Genomic DNA, 27,286 nt, shown 5'->3' with positions numbered 1-27,286 from the left:
CACAGAGTCCATTTAATTCACAGATGAAGCTTTACCAGTTTTGCATAGATCTTTGACAATTTCCATATCAAGGAAAGGTTTAAAAAACTTGCTGAAAAGTCAGTTTTACAAAGAGAGATGCTTTCTTACATGAGGTGTCAAAAAGTGCTTTGATAATCCTCCCCCTCATAGCAAGTTGTCAGTGATGATCATCTTGCCATGTAGTTCCTAGTTCCAACTCTGCTGGATTTACAAGAAGTGATGATGTATTTATCCTATGAAATGAGTAGTCATCAAGCTATTTCTCCAGAGAGACTGTGGCATATATTAAGTAGAATTGGATGCTGGAACAGGGAGAAAAATTCAGGTCACTGACTCAATTAACAATCATAGTGGTTAGATTCACACATTACATTAAGTCATAATATGATTTGTTTTTGTTATAGCACACTTAACAAACACATTTGTATGGATTAGCATTATGTGCAATCCAGATCATTAAAACTTGTTCAAGAAATCAGGGTTTTAAAATCTTGCCCTAGCATTATGTGCTTATATCTTAACTAATTCATTGTTCCCTTACTTTACATAAGATAATTTTCAAACAAAAAACTGTCCAATCCAAATGCAGGTGCAAAGATTATAAGAAAGGAGAGCAAGGAAAGTCTTTGGAATTGCATACTAACAAAGTACGTCTGGATAATAAACTAAGCAAAGATAGAGATTGTCAAAGTTTGGTATGGTAAGATTCATTGTAATTTTATGCGAACCATATCATAACGGCAATTTCATTTAATTGCATTTCTTTCTTCCATGCCCTTATTTCCAAGTGTAGCTACTTTAATATTTTTCAGATATTTTGTATATATTTTTAAATTAGAAATAAACATCTATAGGCAGACCATCTAAATAATTAATCTTGTTGTTTGGGAATATTATTTATTTATCTTTCATTAACATTTATATGAAATTTACTCAAGGAACTCTAGGCATTAGTATTTTTTGGAGTGCCTGTGAAATATCCAGTGCAAAAAGCATCTCCTGTAAATGCCATTACAGGATATGTTGAGACAGAGGTCAAATAACCTTTGTTTTCTCGACATCGTTTACATTACCAATCCTTGAGAGTTGCACTATGCAACTCATCATTTTTTTTCTGGTTTACTGTATGTAATAATGATAACAAGACTGAACTAAGGCTTTGTCACTGAAATAAAGCAGAATCAGCAGGTTTTCATCGAAAGAAGCAGACTTTGCTGCCTATTCATCTCATGTTTATAATCCATGAAAATGAGATAAATAGGAAAAAGGAGGACCATCATATCTGGGCTGCAAACTTCCCAACATCCATTAGATGGCAATATATAGTAGGCTTATCAACCACCCATAAGTACAGTAGGAGGAGCCTGGGGAAGTCTTAGCTTGACAAGAAAATAGCAGCCTGAAATAACCTTTCTGATATTGTGTTCTCCAGATGCTTGGGATTACAACATATCCCCAAGCAACAGAGGGCATTATTAGAGTTGTAGTCCAATAGATCCAGAGGGCAATGGGTTGGGGAAGAAATAAGAAGTTCCTACTCTCATTTGAAAATGAAATTACCGTATAAACAACACTGTGATGTGTTTGCATTCAAGAAGGTGGAGCCGGAGGCTTCTGCATGCAGCTAAAAGCTGAATGTGGGCTGGAAGAGGATATGAAAGAAGAAAATTCATACCCAATTTCTTCCTAAGAGCCCTAAAGACACCGTAGCAAGACAGTCCACTAGCCATTCCTTTAAACTTCCAAACACCACCTAGCAGAATGATGAGAAGATAATTTGCAGAGGCACGGAGAGGCATTTTTTAAAATGACCTTTTTATTGAGGATTTTAATTTCAATAATAAATGCAAATACAAACTAAACTCAGAAGAAGGAGAAATAGAAAGAATAAAATGCAAAGGAAAAAAGCAAAAAAGGAAGTAAATTTTAAAAAAGAAATAAAGAAGTGACTTACAATCTTCATCTCAACAAGTATATTCTTGTTTATTCTTCCTCTATAATGTTACAAACAAATATTTCTTCTTCCCATAACACATTCCTTATCTATATGCAAATCCATATATCACCAGCCTTAACTCTTTTCAGTCCTAATGTCAGCAAAAAATCTGTGGAGTTAACAGAGCTTTATAGAAACGTCTTATTTTAACCTTGGTCAATTTTATATTTTTTCCTTTTACTTCTGACAATATTAATCTTTAATTCAATCAGATATTGTTGTAGGAGTTTTTATGTTGGTTCAATTTTTCTTTTTCCCATTGCAAAGTTTCTTCAATGCTTTAGCAACCTCCTTTGTAAAGACAGTAAAAAGTCATTGTTCAGGCCATTCTCTAGATTCGTCATTTATCTTTCCACTTCAATTTTCAAAGCTTTTAAAGAAGAACCAACTTCTTTTGTATATCCAGTGGAAAGTTTTTACCCAGGTCATGCTCTTCACTTGTCATTTGTGTTTCAACTCTAGGTGCCTTCTCTGTCATGTAATTCACACTGTTTTTATTACCCAGTATTTCTGCTTCTAATATGTTTGCATCAGGCAAAATTGTTTCATATCTGTCATTCCCTCATTAGCATCTTTTGGAAATAGTCTGTCCATAGAAATAGACATCATTGTTGATATTGTAGCTACTGGTATTTCAAATATTATTGTTTATTATTTATTGATTTTAGAAAAGTAACAGTAACAGAAAAGGAACAAACATTAAAATAATTGTAGTGCAAATACATTCTCAAAAAATCAACCCACACAAAAAGAGCTTTTGAAAAAAGTTTTTGAAAATTGCAACAGAAAAAGGAAATATGAATACTTGTATATTGTTATAACTATTGTTAGTAGTTACAAATGTATATACAGTACTTATCTAATATAAACATTATTCAATTACATATATATTTCTAATAAACTTTCATAACTATCATTTTTAACTTATTGTATTTTTTATGAGTTCCATCTTTCATTTTGCTTGTCCAATCAAAGTCTGCTTCTGTAGGCAGTTCACTCATAGGTGGCAAGCGTAAGCAGCTCTCCAAGCCATTGAGTGAAGAGGGCTATACATTTATATTTTCAATGCTGCAGTATCAGCATTTGGCCACAGTGAGGACATAGAGCAGGGGTGTCAAACTCAATTTCATTGAGGGCCGCATCAGCATTGCGGTTGCCCTCAGGGCCGGGTGGGTATGGCCAGGGTGGGCATGGCCTACTGGGTGGGCATGGCTAGAGTGCATATGGCCTACTGGGTGGGCGTGGCCAGCTCTACATCGTTCGCATCAAGGGTGCCTATGGGGGCCTGGGCAGGAGTGGGACAGATCTGAGGGTCTCTGGCAGGAGGAGGGTCTCTGGGCCAAGGCAGTGGGGGCTGTTCCCTCACTGTTTCCAGGATGGCTTCGCGGGCCACATGAAACCACTTCGCGGGCCGGATCCAGCCCCCGGGCCTTGTGTTTGACATGTCTGACATAGAGAATCTAATAATCCAGTTGTCAAATTCCATATAATAAGCATGTGATTCAAGGAAATATTAAGACCTTTTCTATTAAATTTACTGGAATCCAATAAATTCTAAACATTATTTTTTGCTGTACAGTATAATTCATAGTTTAAAGTCCACTATCACTTTTGCTTTAGAGTTTAAGACAATTTCCCATTATCTAGGCCATATGGGAACTTTTAGTTTTTAATTTACTTTTTAGTATCTGCATATCAAGTGGTTTTGTTGATAACAAATATCCACAAAAACTCATATCATAGTAGGTAAAAAAATAAAAGAATTTAAGAAGTTGTTTTAGTATCTCAGATGTCTCAGAAGCTGAAAATCCTGCTGGTCCAAAGAAACTTGCTAATAAATATTATCATTTATCTCTTCATAGCATATGTTTAAAATCACCTCTATTGTCTGTCAGTTGGTCCAAAGTTTGATGTAGTGGTTAAGGTACCAAGCTAGAAATCAGGAGACTCTGAATTCTAGTTCTGCCTTAGGCATGAAAGCCCAAGGCTTTGGGTCAATCACCCTCTCTCAGGCCAACCCACCTCACAGGGTTATTATTGTAGGAAAAATAGGAAGAGGAAGATGTGTTGGATATGTTCACTGCCTTGAATTATTTATAAAAATAATAAAGGCAGGATAAAAAAAATCTAAATAATCTGACATTGTTTCCAGGGATACTAGAGTTCTGGTTTATTTTGATTCTAATACTGTCCATAAAACCAAAGGTACTATATATATTCCAAAGTTTCCCAAATCAGAAAATTAACACCAATTGTTGGCTCCCAGTATTTAATACTTGATGATAGGTAAGCATAATGATATAGTTTTTGATTCGGAAAATTTAATTCTCCCTCATTATCTGGTGGTTGCATTTTCTGTAAAGTATTGTCATAATCAAAGAACTGCATAATAAATTTCTAAATGTATTTCCTGAAAATATTTTCCAGATATATGAACTAAGATTCCTGTCAGTATACATATAAATCTGGGAATAATATTCATTTTGAGACTTTTGACTTTTCCCAAAGGATGAGATTGAATGACTCTCATTATCGATATCTGAACCAATGTCTCTCTATATTTTATTGATGTTAAATGTTTGTTTATTTATTTAGTTATTAAAATTCTACATGCCCTTCTCATTCAAGTGACTCTGGGTAGTTTACGGTAACATAATAAAAATATGAACACATAAGTAAAATCACAGTGAAAGAAAAATGTTACTAAATATTACAAATCAAATCTTTTGGTATGCACATACAATTGCAGCACTAATATTCTTTAAATGAATTTTCACTTATTGGCATCAATTTCAGTTTGGACCAGTTAATGCAGCATCCTGCTATTTTACTAAAAACATCTGTCATTTATATTAACACTGGAATAATAGGAGGGTTAGAAATAAACAAAATAACATCATCTGCAAATAAAACCAATTTATATTCCACAGAGTACAAGGACTCCCCGTCTCAGACCTGTCTTGGCTGTAGTAAATTCTGATTCCTGAAAATTGCTTATATAGGGCAGAGTTACATAATATTTTCTGGGATGAAAATCTTTAGAAAGTTGGTGGGGGTAGGGTTCCAGACAAAATTTTGATTGTATTTCATTTGGCGTTCAGCTGAATTAAAATGATAGTTAATAGGATTGAACTTACACCGTGTATTTATAGTTTTTCTTTGCAATCTTATGAAAAAAAAAATTACATTCTAATGCTTTTGACAGTTTTCAGCCAGGGCCATACCAGACAGAAGAAATTCAGTAGAGTCCATTCTCATTCTTACTCTGTCTGTCTGTCTCTCTCTCCCTCCCTCTCCCTCCCTCCCTCCCTCCCTCCCTCCCTCTCTCTCTTTCTCTATCTCTCCACATGCACATCCATAGAAATTTTTATTACTAGATTGTGTGTTTATAAAAATAGACTTTTAAATCCTGCTCTCCTTGTAATTATTGATATCATATTTTTTCATCCTCTCAGAAAAATAAACAAGGGAGATTTCAGAAATGTTTTTCCTTTGAAAGCCTGAGGTTAACACAACAATAAATGCTAGTTTCTTTCATGTGATATCTCATTACAGATAATCAAACATGCAATATGAGCATTTTAGCAACTTCCCAGGAATTCAGTGCATATATTTGAAGACAGAGAGGTGTCAGGTGCAAGTAACCTTGCAAGTAACTTAGCAGGAATTAAGTTTTAAAGCACTAAAATTTTATTACATGCAACTTATATACAATAATGTGATCTGCAATTTGGCCAAGCCAAATTGGTGCTAGATAAGGGTCAAAAGAATTCATGGAGGGGAACTTGCGTCCTTTGTGGGAACACAGTGACTCCAAATTTATGACATGTTTGACCCCGCCCTCTGGCTCTTGCCTGCTCATCTCCTAAATCAGGCTGCCTATATAAGGACATACAATACCTCTATCCAAAATATCCAAAATAAGTGACTGCCATTGGAATCCAAACTTCAAAACAGTAATAATAAATAAGTTTTTGGCAATTGCATTGCATTTTATAAGTATATGTTCTGGCATGTGATCAACATGGAAAATCCAATATCCCTGTCAAAATAAATTTGTGTATGTGTCCCAATCTCTCTCTCCCTACCTCCCCCCCCTCTCTCTCTCTCACACACACACCCCTACTCTATGGAAACCTGCAGACTCTGTTCCTTTTCTCCTGCCCATCATCCTATAAAGAGAATTTGTCTATTCTATGATAATATTTTAATTAAAATTCAGGGGGGGGGCGATGATCTCAACACCCAAGGAAAAAGGTTTTCAATTTGTTCACACAGCATAAAGTCAGTTCATTTGCTTAATTTCTATTGTTTGTCTAATTTACTCTGCCTTTTTTTAGTTACATCATTTATTCAAGGCAAGGAGGTAAATGTATGGAGTACTTGAATGCCTCACCCTTGGAGCACAGGAACTGTATTTAGTCACTACATGTCTGCTGAAATCTCAGAAGCTAAAGTAATTGCTAATAATCACTTCAGCTTCTGAGATTTCAGCAGACTTGCAGTGACTAAATACTTACAGTTTCCCAACCATGAGCGGTAGAATTGTGTCTACTCTACAAGGGTCATAATTGAGGAACCTGAATTATGTGCAAATCATCACCATTGTCTTTTCCTTTTGTTTTCCTCTGCTCTCCTGCAATCATAACAAATATGTATCCTTGCCTCAATCTCCTGAAAACCGTTCTTGCATCATCACAGATTGAGCTGCTTTGCGTTAGCTGCTGCTCTAACCATACTGGATTTCCTCACCCTCCTTTTGTCTAGTGCAGGGGTAGGCAACCTCGGCTCTTTTATGACTCATGGACTTCAACTCCCAGAATTCCTGAGTTGAAGTCCATGAGTCATTAAAGAGCCTAGGTTGCCTACCCTTGGTCTAGTGCAGGGGTCAGCAACCTGAAACAGTGAAAGAGCCACTCGGAACCGGTTCCCTCACAAAAGCAAAAACTGGGAGCCGCAAAAAATGTGTGTGCATGCGCGTACATGTGCACATGCACAGAACAGGGTTTGACTGAAGAGTGGAGCCAAGGCGAGATATGCACCTACCTTGCATATTGATTGGTTGAACTTTTTTAGTCCCACTTTTTTTTTTGGACTGCACATGGCAGAGGACTGGGAGCCACAGGAGACGGCTGAAGGAGCCACATGCGGCTCTGGAGCCGCGGGTTGCAGACCTGTGGTCTAGTGGAATCTCTTCTGTCTCAACATTTCTGACTGGCTTTTATTGGTATAACTTTCTCAGTTGAAGCTGTTGAAGAAAATAATTGTTGACTGGCTGCAGTGACCCTCTGCTGCAGAACAGCTGGTTTCCATATAAACAATCCCTTTACCTTTTATTAGTATTAATCGGAATATCTTCTCGATGATAAGCCTATTCAAGAAATGGGAAAGACTGATATTGTTTACTGTTTATTTTCCACAAAGAATAGGACGCGATAATGAGCAGTCAGTTTTCCCTGGCTCTCAGTTTGGAGCTGTAACTAATGGAAAGTTATTTGTTTTTTTCCTTTCCAGAAGGACCTCCCTTTGCCCAGAAAAAGCAGCAGGTAAGTAAAAGATCTTTCCACTGATACAAACATTCCAGAGTGAGAATTATTATAGCCTTGTTGTTTCTCCTATCCTGGTAATGATCCATGCTGTCTCCCTACCTGAAGAGTTTAGATAAATGAATGAAACCTGTGGTGACTAAACCTTCCCATAATAATGTTTTTATGTACACACAATGTTTAAATGTGTCTTGCTGGGTGTAGGAGCCTATTTTCTGGCTTCATATCCTCCACAGAAGGTGTACCTCAGCTTTCCTTAATCTGATATCCTCTTGGCTGGGGGTTGTGAGAGTGGCAGCCCCAATACATCTGAAAAGCACCATTTGAGCACAATTGTCTATGGTTGGCTTGGTAAAGAACACAATGTGGAACTTTTAAGCACTGAGAATAACAAAAGGAGGAGAATGTTAGCAGATGCAACAGAGGAGCTATTCTAATGTTATCCTTAAAAGCCCCTACAACTAACATTCAATATTTCTGCTATTATTGGTTAGTCTTTTATTTTCCTCCCAGCCTGTCCTTGTCCTGCTTTAATAGAGGGACTCCATTATTAAACTCAGGTTGAATATTTACTCCACACAGTGGGGACAAGGGGTCTTTTCTCTTTACTGAATTGCTTACATACTTTTAAATGTACAGAGGATTACGTTGAAATGGTACCCTGCCTCTTTGGTGCCTGTTCTGATTCATTGCTGAATAAGATTACTCCATGGATGTATGTGCAACATATTATAGCCAAAGACATTGTTGAGTCTTCTGGCTTTGCTGCCCTCTCTTTTACAAGCTATTATTTGCTGGCAGGAACAGCATCCATCAGTAAGGACACAGTGGCAGGAAGGGGTAAGTTTGAAAGAAGGATTCTGTCTGCCGTTGCTCTTAAGGCTGATTGACACAGTCAGGTATGGCCACTAATTGCTTCCTGGGAGCAAAAAGTCATGATGTTGCCCTCTGTGTGTCCTCAAGTTTTTTGTGTCTTTTCCTTCTGTGCAATAAAAATAATGTTTTCTGACTTGTGCCAGTATAAGTAGTGCTGAGAGGTTTTCTTCCTATGCTTTAATAAAATCATGTGTATGAGATGGGGAGCTGTACACATCCAATAAATAAATAAATAGGCTGAGTGCATTGTGGCAGGAATGCCTCTGCCTCTCCGGTTACCCATCACAGTCATTTTGTCCTGGGTTGCTGGGTTGCCTGCCCCCTTCTGATGAATCTCTGATTTGGCTTGGTTTTGTTAATTTGTTAATTTCACCTGTGGACTAGTGAAATATTTGTAACTCAGGGTTGGCTTGTGGTCCTTGGTGCTCTCTGAGCTTTGTGTGTGTGGGGGGGTGTTTGTAGATGTTTCATTATTCAGCTAGGTAACATAGTCAGTGCTAGCTAATTTTAGGCTCTTCTGCACTGCAGCATTAAGTTGCTTGACTTCCATGCATTGGTGGATGGAAAGAAAGCTGGCTTAAAACATTTCTTTTCAGATTTCCTTGGCCATAGCAATGGTCTGGTCTTCTGTTCAGATGTGCTGACCATGGCCTCTGGTTGGAGAATTCTTTATCCTCCAAAAGCCACAGGAGCTGCTTACCTTTCTGTGAGTGGGTCTTTATGGACACGTGGTCTCCACTGTTAGACCTTTTGTGTGAGCCTTCCAATAAACTTGTAAAAAATAAAGAACCAGTGTTCTCTTCTATTGTAGCCTTAGACTCCACACTAGCATGCACAAGCATCGTGAACATAATAGTTTCTGATACAGTTCTTGGAGGATAGTACTTTTATTTAGGATTTCTCTCTTTTTCTTTATAGTCATCAGGTATTGACATGCAGATTTCTAAAATGTTGTATTGTAGAGACAAAGGGGAGTATGTATTGATCCTGGCATTTCACTATTAACTATTTCACTCTGTTACACTATTTTTTACAGACCAATTAACATTCTTAAAGGTTCGCATTGTAGACCAAATACGTTTCTTAAAATTTTCACATGCTGCTAAGTCTAGGAACCAAATAGCAAAACAGTAGCAGAAGAGTCTAACATTGGTAGAGAACACCCCACCCCCCAAAAAAGGCTACTTTAACCCCAGTATGGCTGAGTTAAATCTGTGTCATTCACGGACTGGAATGAGGTGAAGGTAATGTAGTGGAGACATTTATAATTGTCAAGAAATGATAGTACCTTGGTTAATTGCAACTGAGGACATAGCCAGAGTCTTTTTAGTGTATTTTTTTCCTGCATAGCAGTTAGGTTTCTGGAAATCTATCCATGGTAGCCTGTGGGCAATACCTGTTTTTTATCATTTTATCAGCAACTGTGTTTGTATTTCTTAAGAGCAAGATTTTCTCAGTAGTTGCTGAGTCTGTGTTTGAATGGTAAGCAATATGTAGCAGTCTCTGAATGAATAAACTAATAGCTGATGATTATACCACTGTTTTAAAAAATCGTTTGTCTTCTTTGCTGAATATTGTAGTTTGGGAATTGTGGAATATATATTCTTTTTACTTCTGTGGTCAAATATTCTGAAGTACAATTATCTTTCTGAATAAACTGTTTAAATTAAAACGGATATGTCATATCTAATGTTGGTATTAATGCATTATAAATTTTCAAAACAATTTGTATGATCCCTTAATATTGTTTACACTTTAGCTTTTAGATTAGTTCAGTTGTATTTCCTCCATGTGTGGAGAAATAAATAGGGATGCATATGTAAAATGATGCTACTCTGAAATTCCTGGTCCATATAGATGAGAGGTTCCCAACTAGGGCTGCTCACACCCCCTGGGGGTGCGAGACGATATTCCAAGTGGTGCGAAAACTTGGGCTTTCAAAATTATAGTGTATATGCATAATTCGTTGCCATTATTTCAAACTTTTGTAAGGGGTGCAAGAATATATCACAAGCATTCTAGGGGCCCGGGGTATAGAAAAGGTTGGGAACCACTGATATAGATTATTTAGCAAAGATTTATCAAAATCTGAAAGCTCACAGATGTGTTTGAACTGCAACTTTCAAATCTGAAGAAAGCCATGCTAGCTGGGAATTCTGGAGGTGATAATTCTAAATATATATATAGAATGTTAGATGAGAAAACTCTTCACAAAAGGAAACTTAATTCTGTAAATTATTTGCTTGTTTTTTCATGTTTCTAGACAGATGTGTTTGAAGTACTCTCTCTCAAAGAGTATTAATAATCAACTTATAAAATGGATAAAGTGAGCAATGTGTATTTAAGGTTCTTGCTTATTTTTGCATATTCTCATCAGCAAATGCATCCAGATCTGTTAAGGACGGGTTTTTGTGTGTTGTTTAGCTTGCTATGCATGCAAGTAAATCTGAAATGATTTACACTTATGTACACTGATTGTACAATTGATAGGAATTTGGCTATTGATATCACAAGGACAATTATGGTTTCCCCAAAAGATGAGGGAGGAATTTGAGTAGCTGTCTCATAAAATGAAAGCCTAAGCTAGGGTTTGCTTCATAATAATCTGTCACCATTTTCTCTGTTCCAGTTTTTTGTAGCATTATTTTTTTTACACAGAATGGCAAAGCAGTTCAAGAGAAAGTGGGCAGATCAACTGATCTTATATGTAGGAGATTACTGTATAAAATTCCAGAGTGCAGCTTTTCACTTTCATTCATACACATGTATGGAAACACCAACTTGTCAGTAGAGACAAAACATTCAGATGGAGCCACATCTTTTAACAGTGTGCCCTAGTATTGCCCTTGGATTTATTCAAGTAGAGACACCATATGCCACACTGAGGTCATTCATCATGGCTGATTATTATTAGGCAGTACTTTTGTTATGCTGAGCAATTTACTCTTATTAGAAAAATTTCTCCAACATACCTTAGGATGCAATGGCATCTTATGCAGTCCATATGTTTGAAATGGCAAAAATAGGCTAAGTCAACCTTAAAAGGCATCGTATCTTTAAGAAAGCCTTTTTCATTCATGTAGAAATAATAGTGTGTTATTGTTATATGTGTTAATATATATATATATATATATATATATATATATATATATATATATATATATATATATATATATATATATATATATATATATATATATATATATATATATATATATATATTTGTAAAAGGGGAGAATTTACTGCTTTTTCTTTTCTTTCAGCACCCAGCCAGGGTGGATCCTAAATAATAATAATAATTAATAATAATAATGATGATGATGATGATGATGATGATGATGATGATGTTGGAAGGAACCTTGGAGATCATCTAGTCCAACCCCCTGCTATACCATTTCAGACAAATGACTGTCCAGTCCCTTCTTTAAACTTCCAGTGTTAGAGCATTCACAGCTTCTGAAGGCAGGTTGTTCCACTGATTTAATTGTTCTGTCAGAAAATTTTTCCTTAGTTCTAGGTTGCTTCTCTCTCTGGTTAGTTTCCATCTGTTACTTCTTATCCTGCCTTCAGATGCTTTGGAGAATAGCTTGACTCCCTCTTCTTTGTGGCAGCCCCTGAGATATTGGAACACTGCTATCATGTCACCCCTCGTCCTTCTCTTCATTAAACTAGAGTAGACATACCCAATTCCAGCAACTGTTCCTTATATTTTTTTAGCCTCTAGTCCCCTAATCATCTTTGTTGCTCTTCTCTGTACTCTTTCTAGAGCAGGCATGTCAAACTCGCGACATCATGTGACGTTGCGCAACGTATCGGAACTTTTTCCCATTGCCGAAAATGGGATGGGCGCGGTTTCTCCGTGATGCTCCGGCCCACAGGCCGGCAGTTTGACACCCCTGTTCTAGAGTCTTAACATCTTTTTTTACATTGTGGTGACCAAAGCTGGATGCAGTATTCCAATTGTGGCCTTACCAAGGCATTGTAAAGTGGTATTAACACTTCATGTGATCTTGATTCTATCCCTCTGTTAATGCAACCTAGCACTGTGTTGGCTTTTTTGGCAGCTGTAGCACACTGCTGGCTCATATTTAAGTGATTGTTCATTAGGACTCCGAGATCCCTCTCACAGTTACTACTATTGAGCAAGGTACCACCTATACTATACCTGTGCATTTGGTTTTTCTTGCCTAAATGTAGAACCTTACTTTTTTCACCATTGAATTTCATTTTGTTAAATAGTGCCCAGTGTTCAAGTCAAGTCAAGATCTGTCAAGATCCTTCGGTATCTTAAGCCTATCTTCTGGAGTGTTGGCTATTCCTGCCAGCTTGGTGTCATCTGCAAATTTGATGAGTTCCCCATCTATCCCCTCATCCAAATCATTGATGAAGATGTTGAAGAGCACTGTGCCCAGAACAGAGCCCCGGGGCACCCCTTTACACACTTACCTCCATGTAGATGCAGTTCCATTGAGGACCACATGCTGAATACAGCTGGTCAGCCAGCTACGAATCCATCTGGTGATGATGCTGTCTAACGCACATTTTTCTATCTTATCAAGTAGTAGGTTGTGATCTACTTTATCAAATGCCTTACTGAAGTCCAAGTAAATTATATCTACAGCATTCCTCTGGTCCACTAATTTTGTCACCTGGTCAAATAATGCAATAAGATTTGTCTGGCATGATCTGTTTTTGACAAACCCATGTTGGCTTTTGGTAATGACTTTGTTTGCCTCTAGGTGTTCGCTGATTCATTGTTTGATTATCTTTTCCAGAATCTTCCCAGGTATTGAGGTCAAGCTGATAGGTCTGTAGTTTCCTGGATCCGTTTTTTTTCCTTTTTTGAAGATGGGAACTACATCAGCTCTTTTCCAGCCCTCTGGTAGTTTCCCAGTGCTCCAGGATCTTTGAAAGATATAGTTCAGTGGTTCTGAGATCACATGTGCCAGTTCCTTGAGAACCTTGGGGTGTAATCCATCTGGTCCTAGTGATCTGAACTCGTCTAGGGTGGACAAGTGCTCACTTACCATTTTCTTGCCTATCTTAACTTGTGTTTCTAATCTGTTTTTTACAGTACTGTTTTTTCCCTTTGTGTAAAGATGGATGCCAAAAATGAGTTAAATACACTGTGGGATTCAGCCAGTTCGCACCAGTTTGGCAGAACCGGTAGCTAATTTTTTGTTGCCCAGGCCCAGAATGGACTTTCAGAAGCAGCATCCACACAGAAAACTGGCTGTTCACATATTTGAATCCCACCACTGGTTAAATAGTTCTGCTTTCTCCTTGTTGCTTGTTACCTTCTTGCCACTTTCTCCCACTAATGGACCAATCATTTCCTTAACTCAGAGAGCAAAATGGACATGGCAACAAATTCGGAGTCCTTGGGTATGGTTAGGAGGGCACTGACTTTTCTAGCCTGCCCTAGGGTTAGGGTTAGGGATCACAGGTGTTCATAGATTTTGTTTTTAGATTTGAAGATTTCATGCAGACTTTGTACAACAGTAAGAATGGATTCAAAACCTGCATTTGTTATGGTAGTGGGCTTATAGTTATGGGGATGGACCAGCAGGAATTATTGGCTTAATGCACTCTGCTCCCCAACCTCATTATGATAAGGAAGTACAAAATAGAAGGTGTTGATTCTGATTGTTTTCATTACATGTAAACTTTCCATCTATGTGGAAATTTTGTTTAGGGCTCCTTCGTGCAAGTCCCTCTAGGTGTTTATCGAAGAGTCCTGTTGTTGTTTGGAGGGCTATGCCACAAGTTCCCAGCCCATCTGAATATCCAAATCATATGGTTGATTTATTATTGGAGTTATTGTTAGATAAATTTCCATCTTTCTCCAAGAGCTCAATGTGACATCCATCACATCCTATGAACATGATCTTTATGAAGTAGGTTGGAATATGTGACAGGGATTATCCCAAGGAATCCAGTGAGCTTGCAGGAATGAGGTGAAGCTGACCCTAAATCTTCCCAATCCTAATTCAACATTTTAATCATTAGATTATATTCTAGTACTCTCTTAGTTAAAAGACAATGTTTGCTTTTTCTCTCAAACTATCAGTGGGTATAAGGCAAAGAAATCTGTCTTTTTTCATAGTTTGCATTATTAGGAATATGCCGTGAAAGAGACGGGAAGGGCAAAGAACTGGAAAGAAGCAAAGAAGAATTTGCTCTGTCCAGGTACTGCAGTCATCATAATTGAAACATAATTGTGATCATTCTTTGCTCGGGCAGACTGGCCCTTGGATTAATTTGCCACATGCAGGAATCCATTTTTGCATTTCTGTTCCCAGCCTATAAATTATTTGCAGTGGGATAGAAAATCACTGCTTCTGCAATACAGGACAAAAATACTAATCTAAGTTACCGGGAAAATGTATTTTTGAAGTGTTAGTCAACACTCTACTCCCACCTAGCCTTCCTCCAATCTGATGCCCTTCTGAAGTGATGGAGCTTCAACTTGCAAAACATCCAGCCTGTATGACTCTGAAGAGTCGTCTCAGTGCACTAAAGACCAAAAGCCAGCAAAAGAAATCTGTTTTACTTTATTAAGTGCAAAATGCAAAACATCTAAGTAAGTAACATCTCCATGTAAGGTAGAATCCGAATCTGGGACTTCTTTCACAGCTCATTTTTTTAGCCACTGTATGGTATGACTTCACACATTATTGGAAAGGTATGTGGGGAAAAGTAGCTGTGAACAGTGCCTCCTAGGGGTGACACTGGGAGTCAGGAAGCATACTGTATAAATTTTTATAAATTATTATTATTTGTGGCTTGATCCAAAGCACCAGAATGACATCCATTTCTAAGTGATTTTGCTGAGTCCCACTGACTCAACAAATAATGGATCCTTGTTGAAACTCCTGTAAAGCAGCTTGCATTGACCCAAAGAATCCCCAGCTACTGACAAGCGTCTCATTTCACAGATTTAGCATTAAATTCCAGATCAGCTGCTGTTGGTTAGATGAATCAGCTTCAACCCAGATTGGGCAGTTTAAAATTAATCAGGCAATTGTGTTCCAACTTTGGGTAGTGTTCCTTTGTGTGTGTGTGTGTGTGTGTGTGTGTGTGTGTGTGTGTGTGTGTGAACACCTACAGCATCACATATAGTCAGGCATCTTGTGCATGTCTAGAGATGTCCACAAGCAATCTTTGGATTTTTATAGCTCAGGACCATTTTGCATTCCAGGTAGTGATATATACAGATGCAGCTAAGACGTAGTGTGTTATTTGTAGAGAAGTGGCAGGCTATTTGTATGCAGGGGGTCCATATTTGGGTCCAGTCCTTGACTGGAAGGAATACTGCATGAACCAAACCTTAGTCTTTGTACAGGGCAAGTGTGTGTGTGTGTGTGTGTGTGTGTGTGTGTGTGTGTGTGTGTGTGTGTGCACAATCCACACCCATATGCAGAGCACAGCCACTTTCAGTGTGTGTTCTAGCACACATTACCACTCATACAGCACCGCCCCCTCACGCCTCCCCCTCCTCGCCCTCTCTCTGTGCCCCTCCCTTCACTCCCTCTATTTCTCTGCTGCTCTCTTCCCCCCTCCGCTGCAGTTCTCCTTTCTTCTTCCAGAGGAAAGGTTCCCCCGCACCCCCATCCCTCCACTCCTGCTCCAGTGGGGGCAGGGGGGGGCTGAGAAGTAGCTTCAGCAGCAGGCAGACCTCCCAGACTCACCACTATGGCCCCCCTGGGGGATGATGTCTGAGTCCTTGTGGACAGCGCTCTCCAATTTCTCTATGCCCGATTTCCTTGACAGCAGCATGTTTCGCCGCACTAAAAGGTAAAAAAGGTACCAAGGGGGAAAGGGAGTGCTCGCCTCTGTCCCTCTCCTTCTCCATCCATTGCTAGCCCCTCCCCATTCTTCCCTCTGTTTCTGCTCCTCCATCCTTGCTGCTCCTGTCACTTTCTTCCCTACCCTTCCTCGTGCGCTCTATTTCTTTCTTTTGCTTTCTTTTCTTCCTGCGGCATCCTCCTGTCTTGAAACTCACAGACTCTAAGGCTATTTCTGTCCGTGGGGGTGGTGGGGTGTGACTTCCTCCTCCCTGCAAATCCTGGCCAGGCAGCTCAGGATCCCTGGGGAAGAGGCTGCGGGGGGGGGGGCTGCAGTGGCTGGTGGGGATGTGGCGCAGTTCATGGAGTAGGGATTGGGGGAAGGGCTTGGGAAGAATAGGATGCCATGGCAACAGCCAGGCAATGTATATGAATGGCAACCCAGCCTATGGAGAAGTGGCATGTTCTTCCTTTAGGTCTGTCCTTCTCTGCACCTTTCTCCCAGATTCCAGCCCGGCAGTGCCCCATCGTCTGAACCCTTTGCTCTGCGATCTATGAGGATGGTGGGGAGACCAGTGAAGGGGCTGGAGGGAGGGTGAGAGTACCTGGGATGTTACAAGGTGAGGGAGTAGATGGAGAGAGGCAGAGCCGAAGGCATTTTACTGTTGATTCAGAAAGATGAGTGCCTAGAGGCTGAAAAGAAGGGAGTCAGGTGGGACAGACATCTGGGCTTCTGCTCTTCATTGTGTTTATGCTACCACAGCTGGCACTTAAGAATCTGAGCTAGGTTCTGTAGCATTTGGAGATGACTGTATGGAAAACAATTTAGAAGAGCATAAACTCTTCCCTCTCCCATTCACTGCAGCAACTGATAACTGCCACACAACAATAATGCGGTTCCTATTGGGTTGGGAGGGCAGTGGTGGGTAAAGCCTGGGAATGGATGCAGATGCCATGCTTCTGATATGCACTGTGCACCTAATGCAACACAGCTGCAGGATTGCTAGGCTGCAGAACCGCACTCTTATCTCTGCAGGTCTCTAAGGATTGTGGCACTGCTAATGTTTGCATTCAGGTCTCGCTGCTTTGCTAACATACTAGAAATTTACGTACGGTATTTCCACCAGAGAGGTTCAGTTAGCTATGTCTCAGCTATCTTTCTATACAGAGAATAGATCCTTTGTTTAAACATTGATAATTAAAAGGACTGATTTTGGATTGATAGCTCAATAAAAAGATAAGATGGGAAAGTGGACATACGCAGGAGATACACATGTCTTGGGGAATGCAAGGGTATAATCAACATAGATGTAAATGGTATAGCTCAACCTAGTGACCAGGTGGTTTATAGTAACTCTTTGCATGGAACTACAATAGTAAAAGTGACTTAACACAGCAAGTTTAGGCTTTTTTTAAGCACAGAATGTCTGGGAGAGTTAAACAGCACAATATTTGTAGCAAAAGAAGGGAGCTGAACCACAGAGGAGACAGAGAAATATGTTCTGTCCCATTGCTCCATCTATAGGAAAGCTGTGTTCTAAGTTATTCAAGAATTACTTTATTTGAAAAATATTCCTAATTTGTTAATTGGCTGAATGTGTTATTTGAGGAATTCTGAGCAGCATTTGTAAGGATTATTCCTCAATAGGTTGACCAAGTAGGTTAGGCTGAGAACTGAAAGACATAATAACTAAGCAGGAATCCAACTGTATTTTGGGCACTGGAGTTAGAAAAATGAAAAAAAAAACAGAAAAGAGTTCCTGTTACCTCCTAATCTTTTTTATTATTTTTTTAATCCCATTCATATCCCGCCCTTCTCCGAAGACTCAGGGCGGCTTACAATCTAAGAAGCACAAATCAATGTGCTTAGCAATAGCCTTCATTCTATGTATATGCCTGCTTATTAGGGCTTTCGGGGGGGCCCCAAGCGGCATTTTTACAAAGTCAGCTTATTGCCCCCAACAATCTGGGTCCTCATTTTACCTACCTCGGAAGGATGGAAGGCTGAGTCAACCTTGAGCCTGGTGGGACTTGAACCTGCACTAATTGCAGGCAGCTGGTGTTACTTAAGGAGGCATTAGCCCACTGCTCCACCAAGGCTCTTGGCCTATGATTTCTTTAAATGTTTAAAGAAATAGCTGCAAATTAAAAGCTAGCCCTAATTTGATAGTAGCAGCCATATTCCTTGTTCATTTTTGTAGTCTTCTTTAACTTGGGGTCTTCCGGATATTTTGAATGTAGTGGTATACATCCAGAACAGATGCTTTCTGCCTTGTACAACACAGCATCTCTGTGGTATTTACTAAAGCAGCCTGAGTTTTTCAGCTTTACATGCAAGCCTGAAAAGAACCATCCTTATCATGTCTTTTTTTTTCTTCAAAAGGAATTGTGCTTGTTCTTGCAAGAATCGGATCTACTTCTTTCTAATCATTTTCAAAATTATCACAGTCCTGGTTGAAACAAAATCCCCACCCTCCCTAGCCAAAATCTCTATTGGGCACCAGGACTAGAAAAATTGAATAGCTTGTATGCAGTCAGGTTTACTCCCATGTGAAAAGGTCGTCGATAATTGAGCTGTAAAGGTCCAAAGTATAGATGGAAACAGACAGACAGACAGACAGACATAGAAAGCCACCTCCATATTGCTGTCTAGAGGTCATCTGGAATTTTACAGTGCAGATAGGGAATGCCTAGAAAGTATTTCCCAATACTTCATTACCTATATATACTAGTCCTATAAATGAGCATGAAACATAAATTGGGAGTTAAAATCAATTTCAAAATAAAAATTCTGGAAGCAGTGTGAAGAAAGAGAAGGGACCTCCAATTCACATGTCCTGTTTGTTAAAAAAAAAAGCAATCCCACTGCTCTTTTGCATATGCATGGCCTGACACCAGAGCAAGCCAGCTGCACCCTTTTTAAAGCACTATGGAAATGCTGAATATGAATTGTAAACATGTAATCCTATTTATTTCCAGATATGCAAATGAAAGAGCCCTCTCTTCAAAGAAGAGTTCACTGTTTTGTCTCAAGTGCTCACTTTAATCTTTTATACATAAATATGCCACATTTTTATGATACTTTCTTTCAGGGCACCTTAGGAAGTTCAACAAAAATAAAATAAATAAAAGCCAACAATTACATTGGTATGTAATCAGTAAAAGTAAGTTATGGCATTTTCTTGCAGTAAGATTCTAGCCTGGAACGTCTGGGCCCGAGGCTTTTTTTCTTCCATTGCCCTGAAGATGAACTTTCCAAATTATTCCAATTCATCTTTCTCATTGGAGACAATTATGAATCAGGGAGTGATGTGCAATCACATGATGATTCACTATATGGTATATTAATAATGTCTTAAGAAATTATGTAAGAAACCACTTTAGTTCATCCAGCCTGTGTAATGATTCTTCTATGAAGTGTCTGGTTGCACCTTTTCAGACTAAGAAATGTATCAAAATGCATACACTCACTTCATAAAATGCTGGGCTTGGCTCCTCCTACATTGTCTTTATGAAGCATGTAAATTTGTATGAGAGTTTCTATAAGTTGGATATCTTAGATAATCAAAGGTTGCGTGCGAATCTCCTATTTCTGAAAGCTCAATTGAAAACTGAAATTTGAGGGACTGCCTCTCCTCAATTACATCTGCTCTTCCCATCAGATAGGGCAAGAGAGGCACGCTTCAGGTCCTGTCTTTCAGGGAATCACACTTGGTAGGCCTGAGGAGGCGGGACTCCTCTGCTGTTGCACCCACCTTATGGAACATTCTCCCCTCCTCCCCCCGCCCCCGAAATGAGGCCAGCTCCATCCATCCTTAGTTTCCTGAAGTCCCTGAAGATCTGATTTGTCATCGGTCCTGTGGGTCTCAGCAGACCAGTGAAATCTTGAGGTGGTTCGATTGCTGATCAAATCTGTAGTTTGCTTTTTTATTAAATGATTGCACTTGACATGTTTTTATTCTCTTTTTTGCTGTAGGCTGCTCAGAGTCTCTTCTTACGAGATGGGCAGTCATATAAATTTGATAGATAGACAGACAGACAGACAGATTCTTCAAAAGGTTTATGGAAATGGCTTTCACTTTCTTCCAAATTTTTTAAAACTTCCCAATCTGGCCCAAGTCCTGCGATTTCTTTACCAGAGCTACAGAGTATAATATCAGCACTTGAACTTGGCTCCCAAAGACACATAATTCAAAATATTATAATAGTCATGAGGTTTGGTTAGAATAGTATATCAAGACTTTGCTCTTAAAAAGAACCCCACTCCAGCAGACCTAGTTCTCTTTTCTGAGAGGATAGATAATTTCTGAGATCCATAATCCCAGCCCTTATTTGAAAAATACATTTAAATGCATAAATATGTTTAAATGCATAAAATAAAAAAGTAACAATAAAGTTGTATTTTCCCCATCCAAGTTCTTAACTCCACTGAAATCTACCCATGCACCCTCAGATGATATGTGGATCCCAGACTTGTACTGGCTGTCAGTAAGCAACTAAGACAAATTCACGTTGTTGTTATTAACATATAAGTTCCTGAAGAATTTGACCCCAATTAGTATCAAAGTGTCTGTGTATCGATACTTACCATGGATCTCCTGGTTTCAATTCAGTGTTGAAATGGCCACAGTATGGTTGTGCAGAATAGGGCCTTTTCTGTGGTCATGTCTTATTTATGGTTGTAGAATTTCCCCCTAGGAGAAGTCTTTCTGTCTCACCATCTTATTAAGTTTTAGAAATACCCATTAAAAAAAACCCCTTCAACTGATCTATGGATACAAATATTTGTCATCTAATTGAAGAGAAAGTGTCAGATGTAGAGCTGCATAATCACAGATGATCAAGGGTGTTTTGCTGCTTGTGGTGGAATGAAGTTCAGTACAGAGGAAAAATCTCCTTTACAGTACCTTGACTGAGATGAATATGGGTTGAAAAAGCAAGAGCAGTCCTGGGTGTGCTCTGGCATTAAGCATCTTTGTTTCTACAAGGCTTGTTCAAGGGACTTTTCTATTGTTTTCTCTGTTTGGTTACCACAAGCCACTACTTCTCATGGTAGGGAAAATTCAGCATAGGACAAAAATCTATGAAAAATGGTGTGTGTGTGTGTGTGTGTGTACATGCTTTATCCTTAACAATTTTCCTTGGGTTTTTTTTCGCCATCCTCCTGCTCTCCAGATGTTTGGTTAATCAGAATAATTAGAATTAAGTCTATTCGGAAATCATAAGGATTGACTTCTAATACCATTACGTATTTTAGAATGAAGTGTTTGCATAGATCAGACACCAAGTAATAATAATTGCTGTTGAATAGGATTCCATAAATCTCCCCTTGATCATGACCATTCTTTCAAATATTCATACCTGGTCACCTTCATTTTATCATTGCAGAAAAGTTGCTGGAAATTCTGTCTGGCTAACAAGTGGTGGCTTGATTTTCTTTGATATAAAGCAACAATTTGGATGCTTATTGGTTATTCTTTTCAGAGTCCATTCCTCTATTTCAGGGGTTCCCAACCAGGGGTGCTCGCACCCCCTGGGGGTGTGAAATGATATTCCAGGGGGTGCAAAAACTTGGGTTTTCAAAATTATAGTGTATATGCACAATTCATTGCCGTTATTTCGAACTTTTGTAAGGGGTGTGAGAATGTATCAGAAGGTGTGGGATATAGAAAAGGTTGGGAACCACTGCTCTATTTCAAAGTCTGTGCAAGCCAAATCTGACAGAGAGATTCATTACTGAGAATTTTTCTTATGCATATTGTTGTGTTTCTTTTAATTTTAGCTATGCTATAAATCCTATTTTTTATAATATACTTAGTTTTTGACTTACAACCATTTGTTCAGTGACCATTTGAAGTTCCAACAACACTGAAAAAGATGGCAGTTTTTCACACTTGCGGCTATTGCAGCAGCATCTGGCAACTGGCGTGTATTTCTTATATAGTTGCAGTGTTCCGGGGTTATGTGATCGTTGTTTGCGGCCCTCTAACAAGCAAAGTCAGTGAGGAAGCCAGATTCACTTAACAGCTGTGTCCCTAATTTAACAACTGCAGTGATTCACTTGACAACTGTGCAAGAAAGATCGTAAAATGGGGCAAACCCCAACAACCGTCTTGCTTAACAATGGAAATTTTGGGCTCAGTTGTGGTCTAGGACTTCCTGTATACAATGAAAAATGTTTTTTATGAAAGCTGTACCTCACAATTCAATGTGAGAGCTTATTTTTGCAAAGGATTCTGGGTTTGTTTACAAAGATCTCAGGCAAAAGAAAGCACCATGTTTGAGGCCTTGAAAGTTCTGCCAGTTAGACATTGAGAGGACTTTAAATGCTAAATGATTCCTCCTAATGCTTTAGGACATCGTTCCCAACCTTTCCAACTCTGTGGATCAGCAGCAGGGGTGGGGAGGGGATGGATTCGCGTGCATGCCTGCCACTTGCACTAGTGGAGCTTCATGTGCACACACGTCGCTTGCACAGGGGTGTGGGGAACTGTGTTTTAGGACATATTGGAGCAGCTACAGTATCATGATCCCACCTATGCTTGCTGAGAAGTCATGGGTACTGGTCCAACATATCTAAAGGCCATCAAGTTGAGAAACTGCGCTACATCCATCTGGAAAATATTTCTTAGCAGACTCCTTGATTAGCCACTTATGATATCCAAAATCCAGAAGTACTGCAAATCATTACCTTGTTTGTGATGCCACAGGTTTTCTTGGACCAGTGGTATGTAACATATGCTGATAGATGTGATACATCTTAAATGTATGGAAAATATATTTAAATTACAGTCATTCACAAAGCATTATTGGCTGGAATACCACATAGAAGAAGCACATAGAAGACAGATGGCAAGAACATGAACAATTAAATGTGTTCATTTTTATTTTCTTGTGTCTGATCAGAATATAGAATATAATTTTATGACATGTATTTTCCCTCCCTTCACAGGACCGGTTTTCAGTAGAGTAGTATAGAAGAGCAAATTGTATTGACTTTTTTATTGCACATACTTACCTGCCCTTTTCCTGTTCGGGTTGTTCATATTTTGTTAGCATGGAATTGCAACAAGTAGTAGATATCAGGACTGGTACACATCAGCAAATAATTGTTCATAATAAATAACTGGACAGTCTCTGAGCTGCCATGCAACCTGAGGAGCTGACAGCATTAGGCTTGGGCAGACATCCAGCCTTGTCTACAGCTAGTAACCTACACCGTAGTGCTTTTGCAATACTGAACAAGTTTTGGCTGAACAAGAGCTGGCAGAATAATGCCAAAATCCAACCACTTGCACCTGAGGAACTGCAAGGTAATCCTAGCTGGTCCTTGTCAAGGTGCACATCTAAATGGTACCAGCCCAAATTACATACTGTATATATTCTGGCAGAGGATCTTTGTTTTGAGTGCTTTGCTTATTGTATAGTTTGCATTATATAATATGACAGTTACTCATAGACTTACTCATGGCAAGGTGTGACAAGTGTGGAATTGAGTCTTCTATGCCATGGGTGGAAGGCACTATTAAATGACTTTAGGAAGAGAAAATAAGGCTACTAATCATGCTTACAAGTGTTATTTATTGATTATTTAAAATTTTTGCTTTGCCTTGCTCTGCTACTGTGAATGGAGCTTCTTAAATAGCCAGTGTCCTCCTGTTTGTCTTTCAAGGGAGAAAAAAGCTGAAAATCTGGTGGTCCTAGTTGTCAAGAATGGATCCAAAATTTCTAAATTTAAAAAATATGTGTGAGAGAGCGTAAGCAAGAGAGTCTAGAACTTAGAGCTCCTGTTGGAAGTCGGGTTGAAGGAATAAAAGAACTTGGTAAATCCTTCCTCTTTTCAACATCTGTTGATAAATCCTTCCCATTTGTAATGGCTTCCCATTGCGGTAGTTTTGCATCGTGTTGGATCCATGACAATAACCTTTCTTCCTGTAGTTTCCCTTAAAAAGTAAAACTTGATAAATATAACTGGTCTGATCCTAGAAGGAGGTCATACTTTACTTTTACAAAAGAGAGGTCTCTGCTTCAGTCCTCAGCTTCTACAGTTAACAGAGTTTAAGCAGCAGGGCTGGGAAAATTGTCAGCTTGAGACCAAGTAAGAAGCAACATTGTGTAAGACAGATCAATGGTCTGATTCAGTGGAACAATCCAACTTCATATTTCATTGCTGTTTAGAGTAGTCACTCGAGTTGAGCTGGAGATAATTAATTGGCCAAATTTTCCATTGGTGGTCTTCTAAGTCTTCTAACAACTGATTCCTGGTTGGCATTCTTTATCCATGCACACCCTGATCTAGGCCTTTCTTCTTTCCTGCTCTTTGTACAGCTGCCGAACCAGTAACAGAAAAAGCCTGATCCTGACAAGTACATCACCAACGCTGCCACGACCTCACTCTCCACTCCCAGGTCATATTGGTGAGTTAGGCCCTTGGCCCTCCTTCTTCCAAGAATTCCAGCCTTGAAGTGCCTCCTGCAAAATTGGGTATCAGCCACAAGAAAATTCCAGGCATTTTAAGTCCTGCTTTTCTGTTCTTGCCTAGACAGGAACAGGAACCCATTCTTTAAATAAGCTGCCTGTTTAGACTGAATAAGTTACCGATAAAGAATATCTTGTATCCCAATTGTTAATGTCCCTATCCAGGAATCTTTCAATGTCCTTTTAAAAAAATCAAAAAATCAAAAATCAAGTATCTCTTTGTCTTTTAATCTTTGCTCTGTCCCTCTGTTTTTAAAATGTGGGATTCCTTCTCATTGTCAGAACTGACCAAAATGTGATGTGTGTATGTGTGTGTGTGTGTGTGTTTTGGGGGGAGGGGGGGAGTATTACATAATTTTATGTAAGGCAAAATGTCCACAGAAATCTGAATTTATGCTCACTCATGCCTTATTCATTCTTATGAGTTTATCTGTGTGTTTAGCAGCAAGCATGACATTGACCCTAAAGCTGTCCTGTGAAAATTATTCAGAAGCAGTTTTGGTCTTAAGTAGTGCATCCATTTTCCTGTAATTCTATACACCCTATTCCTCCTTTGTTCTTTCATTATTTTATGTATCCAGGGAGCCATTTTATTCCACATATATATTTATATAATGGAGTATATTGTATAACTATCTTATTCATCCTTCTAACTCTCTTAAGTTGTCTGCCACTGACCTGATTTTCCATCTTTCCTCTAATTAGTTTCTAATCAGCCATTTAACAATCAACAATCCATTGCTATATTTGAGCCATTGGTTTATGTATCCATCCATCCATCCATCCATCCATCCATCCATCCAATGTTCTGTTTCTTGGCTTCCTTCTACCTGCTGTTTTCATATTTAATAAGCTTCTCTATGCCCTTTTCCATCTTGCTAACTGATTGTTATACCATCTTGATTGATTTTTCAGGCTCTAGAATTTGCTGGCTCCTGGAAATAGATTTGATTTGGTCATAGTTTGATAGCAGCCTCATAGAGCAGCATGTTGATTTTATTTTGTGTGTTCCTACCCTATCCTTTCCGCAGGTAGCAGCCCCCTTGACAGTCCTCGGAATTTCTCCCCCAACACACCAGCCCACTTTTCCTTCGCTTCTTCCCGCAGGTAAGAGGAGCCCTCCCTCTCTAGGACTCAAGATAAACATGAATTGCATAGAAGTTCCATCCTTTATACTCCTTTACCTATCAGCTGTTAGCAGTCCACAAGAACTGTTTGTAATTGTAATATTACCTCTATAGGAAAGTAACTAATCCCAGAATTAGAGTGAGAAAACATATATATACCTATATGTGTGTGTGTGTGTGTGTGTATGTATATATATATACATATATATACATATATATATATATATATATATATATACATACATATATATACATATATATATACATATATATATACATATACATACATACACATATACATATACATACACACACACACACACACACACACACACACACACACACACACACATATATAGGTTCAAGCCTGCCATTATAATATAGGAATTAGACCATTCTCAGCCACAACCTTCCATATTTGATTCTACATGTAGATCATTTGAGTGAGTCAAGGGTCTGCAGAAGGAAAACGTATCCACTTGGGGTAGAGACCAGTTATTCAAAGAAGCTGATCTGTGGATGGCAAATTGTCGTGTTAATGGTTCACTCAACTTCCTGGCTCTTTAGGCTTTGAAGGAGAATGCAGGATTTTGGCTATTGTTCTAGTATTTGATCTATTAAATCATCCTGACAGGGACATTTGAGGTTATGGAAGAACTTCCCATCTGCTCCCTACTCCCCATCTGCTCTCTTCTCTTTTTATAGACAGGCACATACAACTTCTCCTGCCCACCTCCACCCACAAAACCAAAGGAACAGACTGTGAGGTTCCAGCAGCCCCTTAGGAAAATATTGAGTAAATCCATTCTGGGTTGTTTACATATTTTTGTTCTGCATTTTTTTTGCATTGCACCGAAAGGCATGATTGCTTTTATAACTAAAATTGCTTTTTATTTGTAAAGCCTATGCTTGATAAATTTTATGCAATAAAATTATATGGAAGAGATTGGAATTATATAATTGCAATCTGGTACACTGTGAATTATTGATATGGTTAATTGATAGTAAAAAGGGTACTATAAGCCAAGTAACAGTCATTATTATATCACAAAGATTTTTTTCTGACAAGAGTGTTCTACATTTTTGGGTGCTTGCCTAAAAATACTTGAGCCATCTGAATGTCTTACAGCAGGAAAGAACACGTTGTATTAACACACATACCTTTTCCTGGACAGATTGATTTTTACATATATTATCTTAAATGGCCTTTTTTGGAGGTCCTTGCGGATTCATACTGGACAACAAGCAGCCAAAGCTGTTTGATATATAAGACCTGTAGGACTGAAAACCAACTTTGTAAGTGAATTCATGAACCTTTGGGTCAAAAGTTTCAATTATTGCACAGAAACATCCACATATATACATTCAGTAGTAAAATAGTTTCACCAACATATAAATATATTGCTGAAGAATCAATGACAAAGACTGATTTGGGCTGGTGACGCAATGTGGGTC

At 38.8% G+C, this 27,286-nt stretch overlaps 1 protein-coding gene across 1 annotated transcript in view; it reads left to right on the top strand.

Annotated features, from left to right (window-relative positions):
• Positions 1-27,286, top strand: part of MAST1 (microtubule associated serine/threonine kinase 1) — a 79,683-nt gene that overhangs the window by 10,496 nt on the left and 41,901 nt on the right. Inside the window, exons 2-4 of the mRNA XM_081321812.1 lie at positions 7,532-7,563; positions 24,555-24,643; positions 25,736-25,811. Of these exons, the coding sequence (XP_081177938.1) occupies positions 7,532-7,563; positions 24,555-24,643; positions 25,736-25,811 (197 nt within the window). The remainder of the gene's footprint in view (positions 1-7,531; positions 7,564-24,554; positions 24,644-25,735; positions 25,812-27,286) is intronic.

Source organism: Vipera berus, assembly GCF_964194415.1.
Source record: "Vipera berus genome assembly, chromosome: 2".
Classification (NCBI taxonomy): Eukaryota; Metazoa; Chordata; class Lepidosauria; order Squamata; family Viperidae; genus Vipera; species Vipera berus.
The sequence above is the reverse complement of the archived record's forward strand: the minus strand, read 5'-3'. Positions and strand labels throughout refer to the sequence as shown.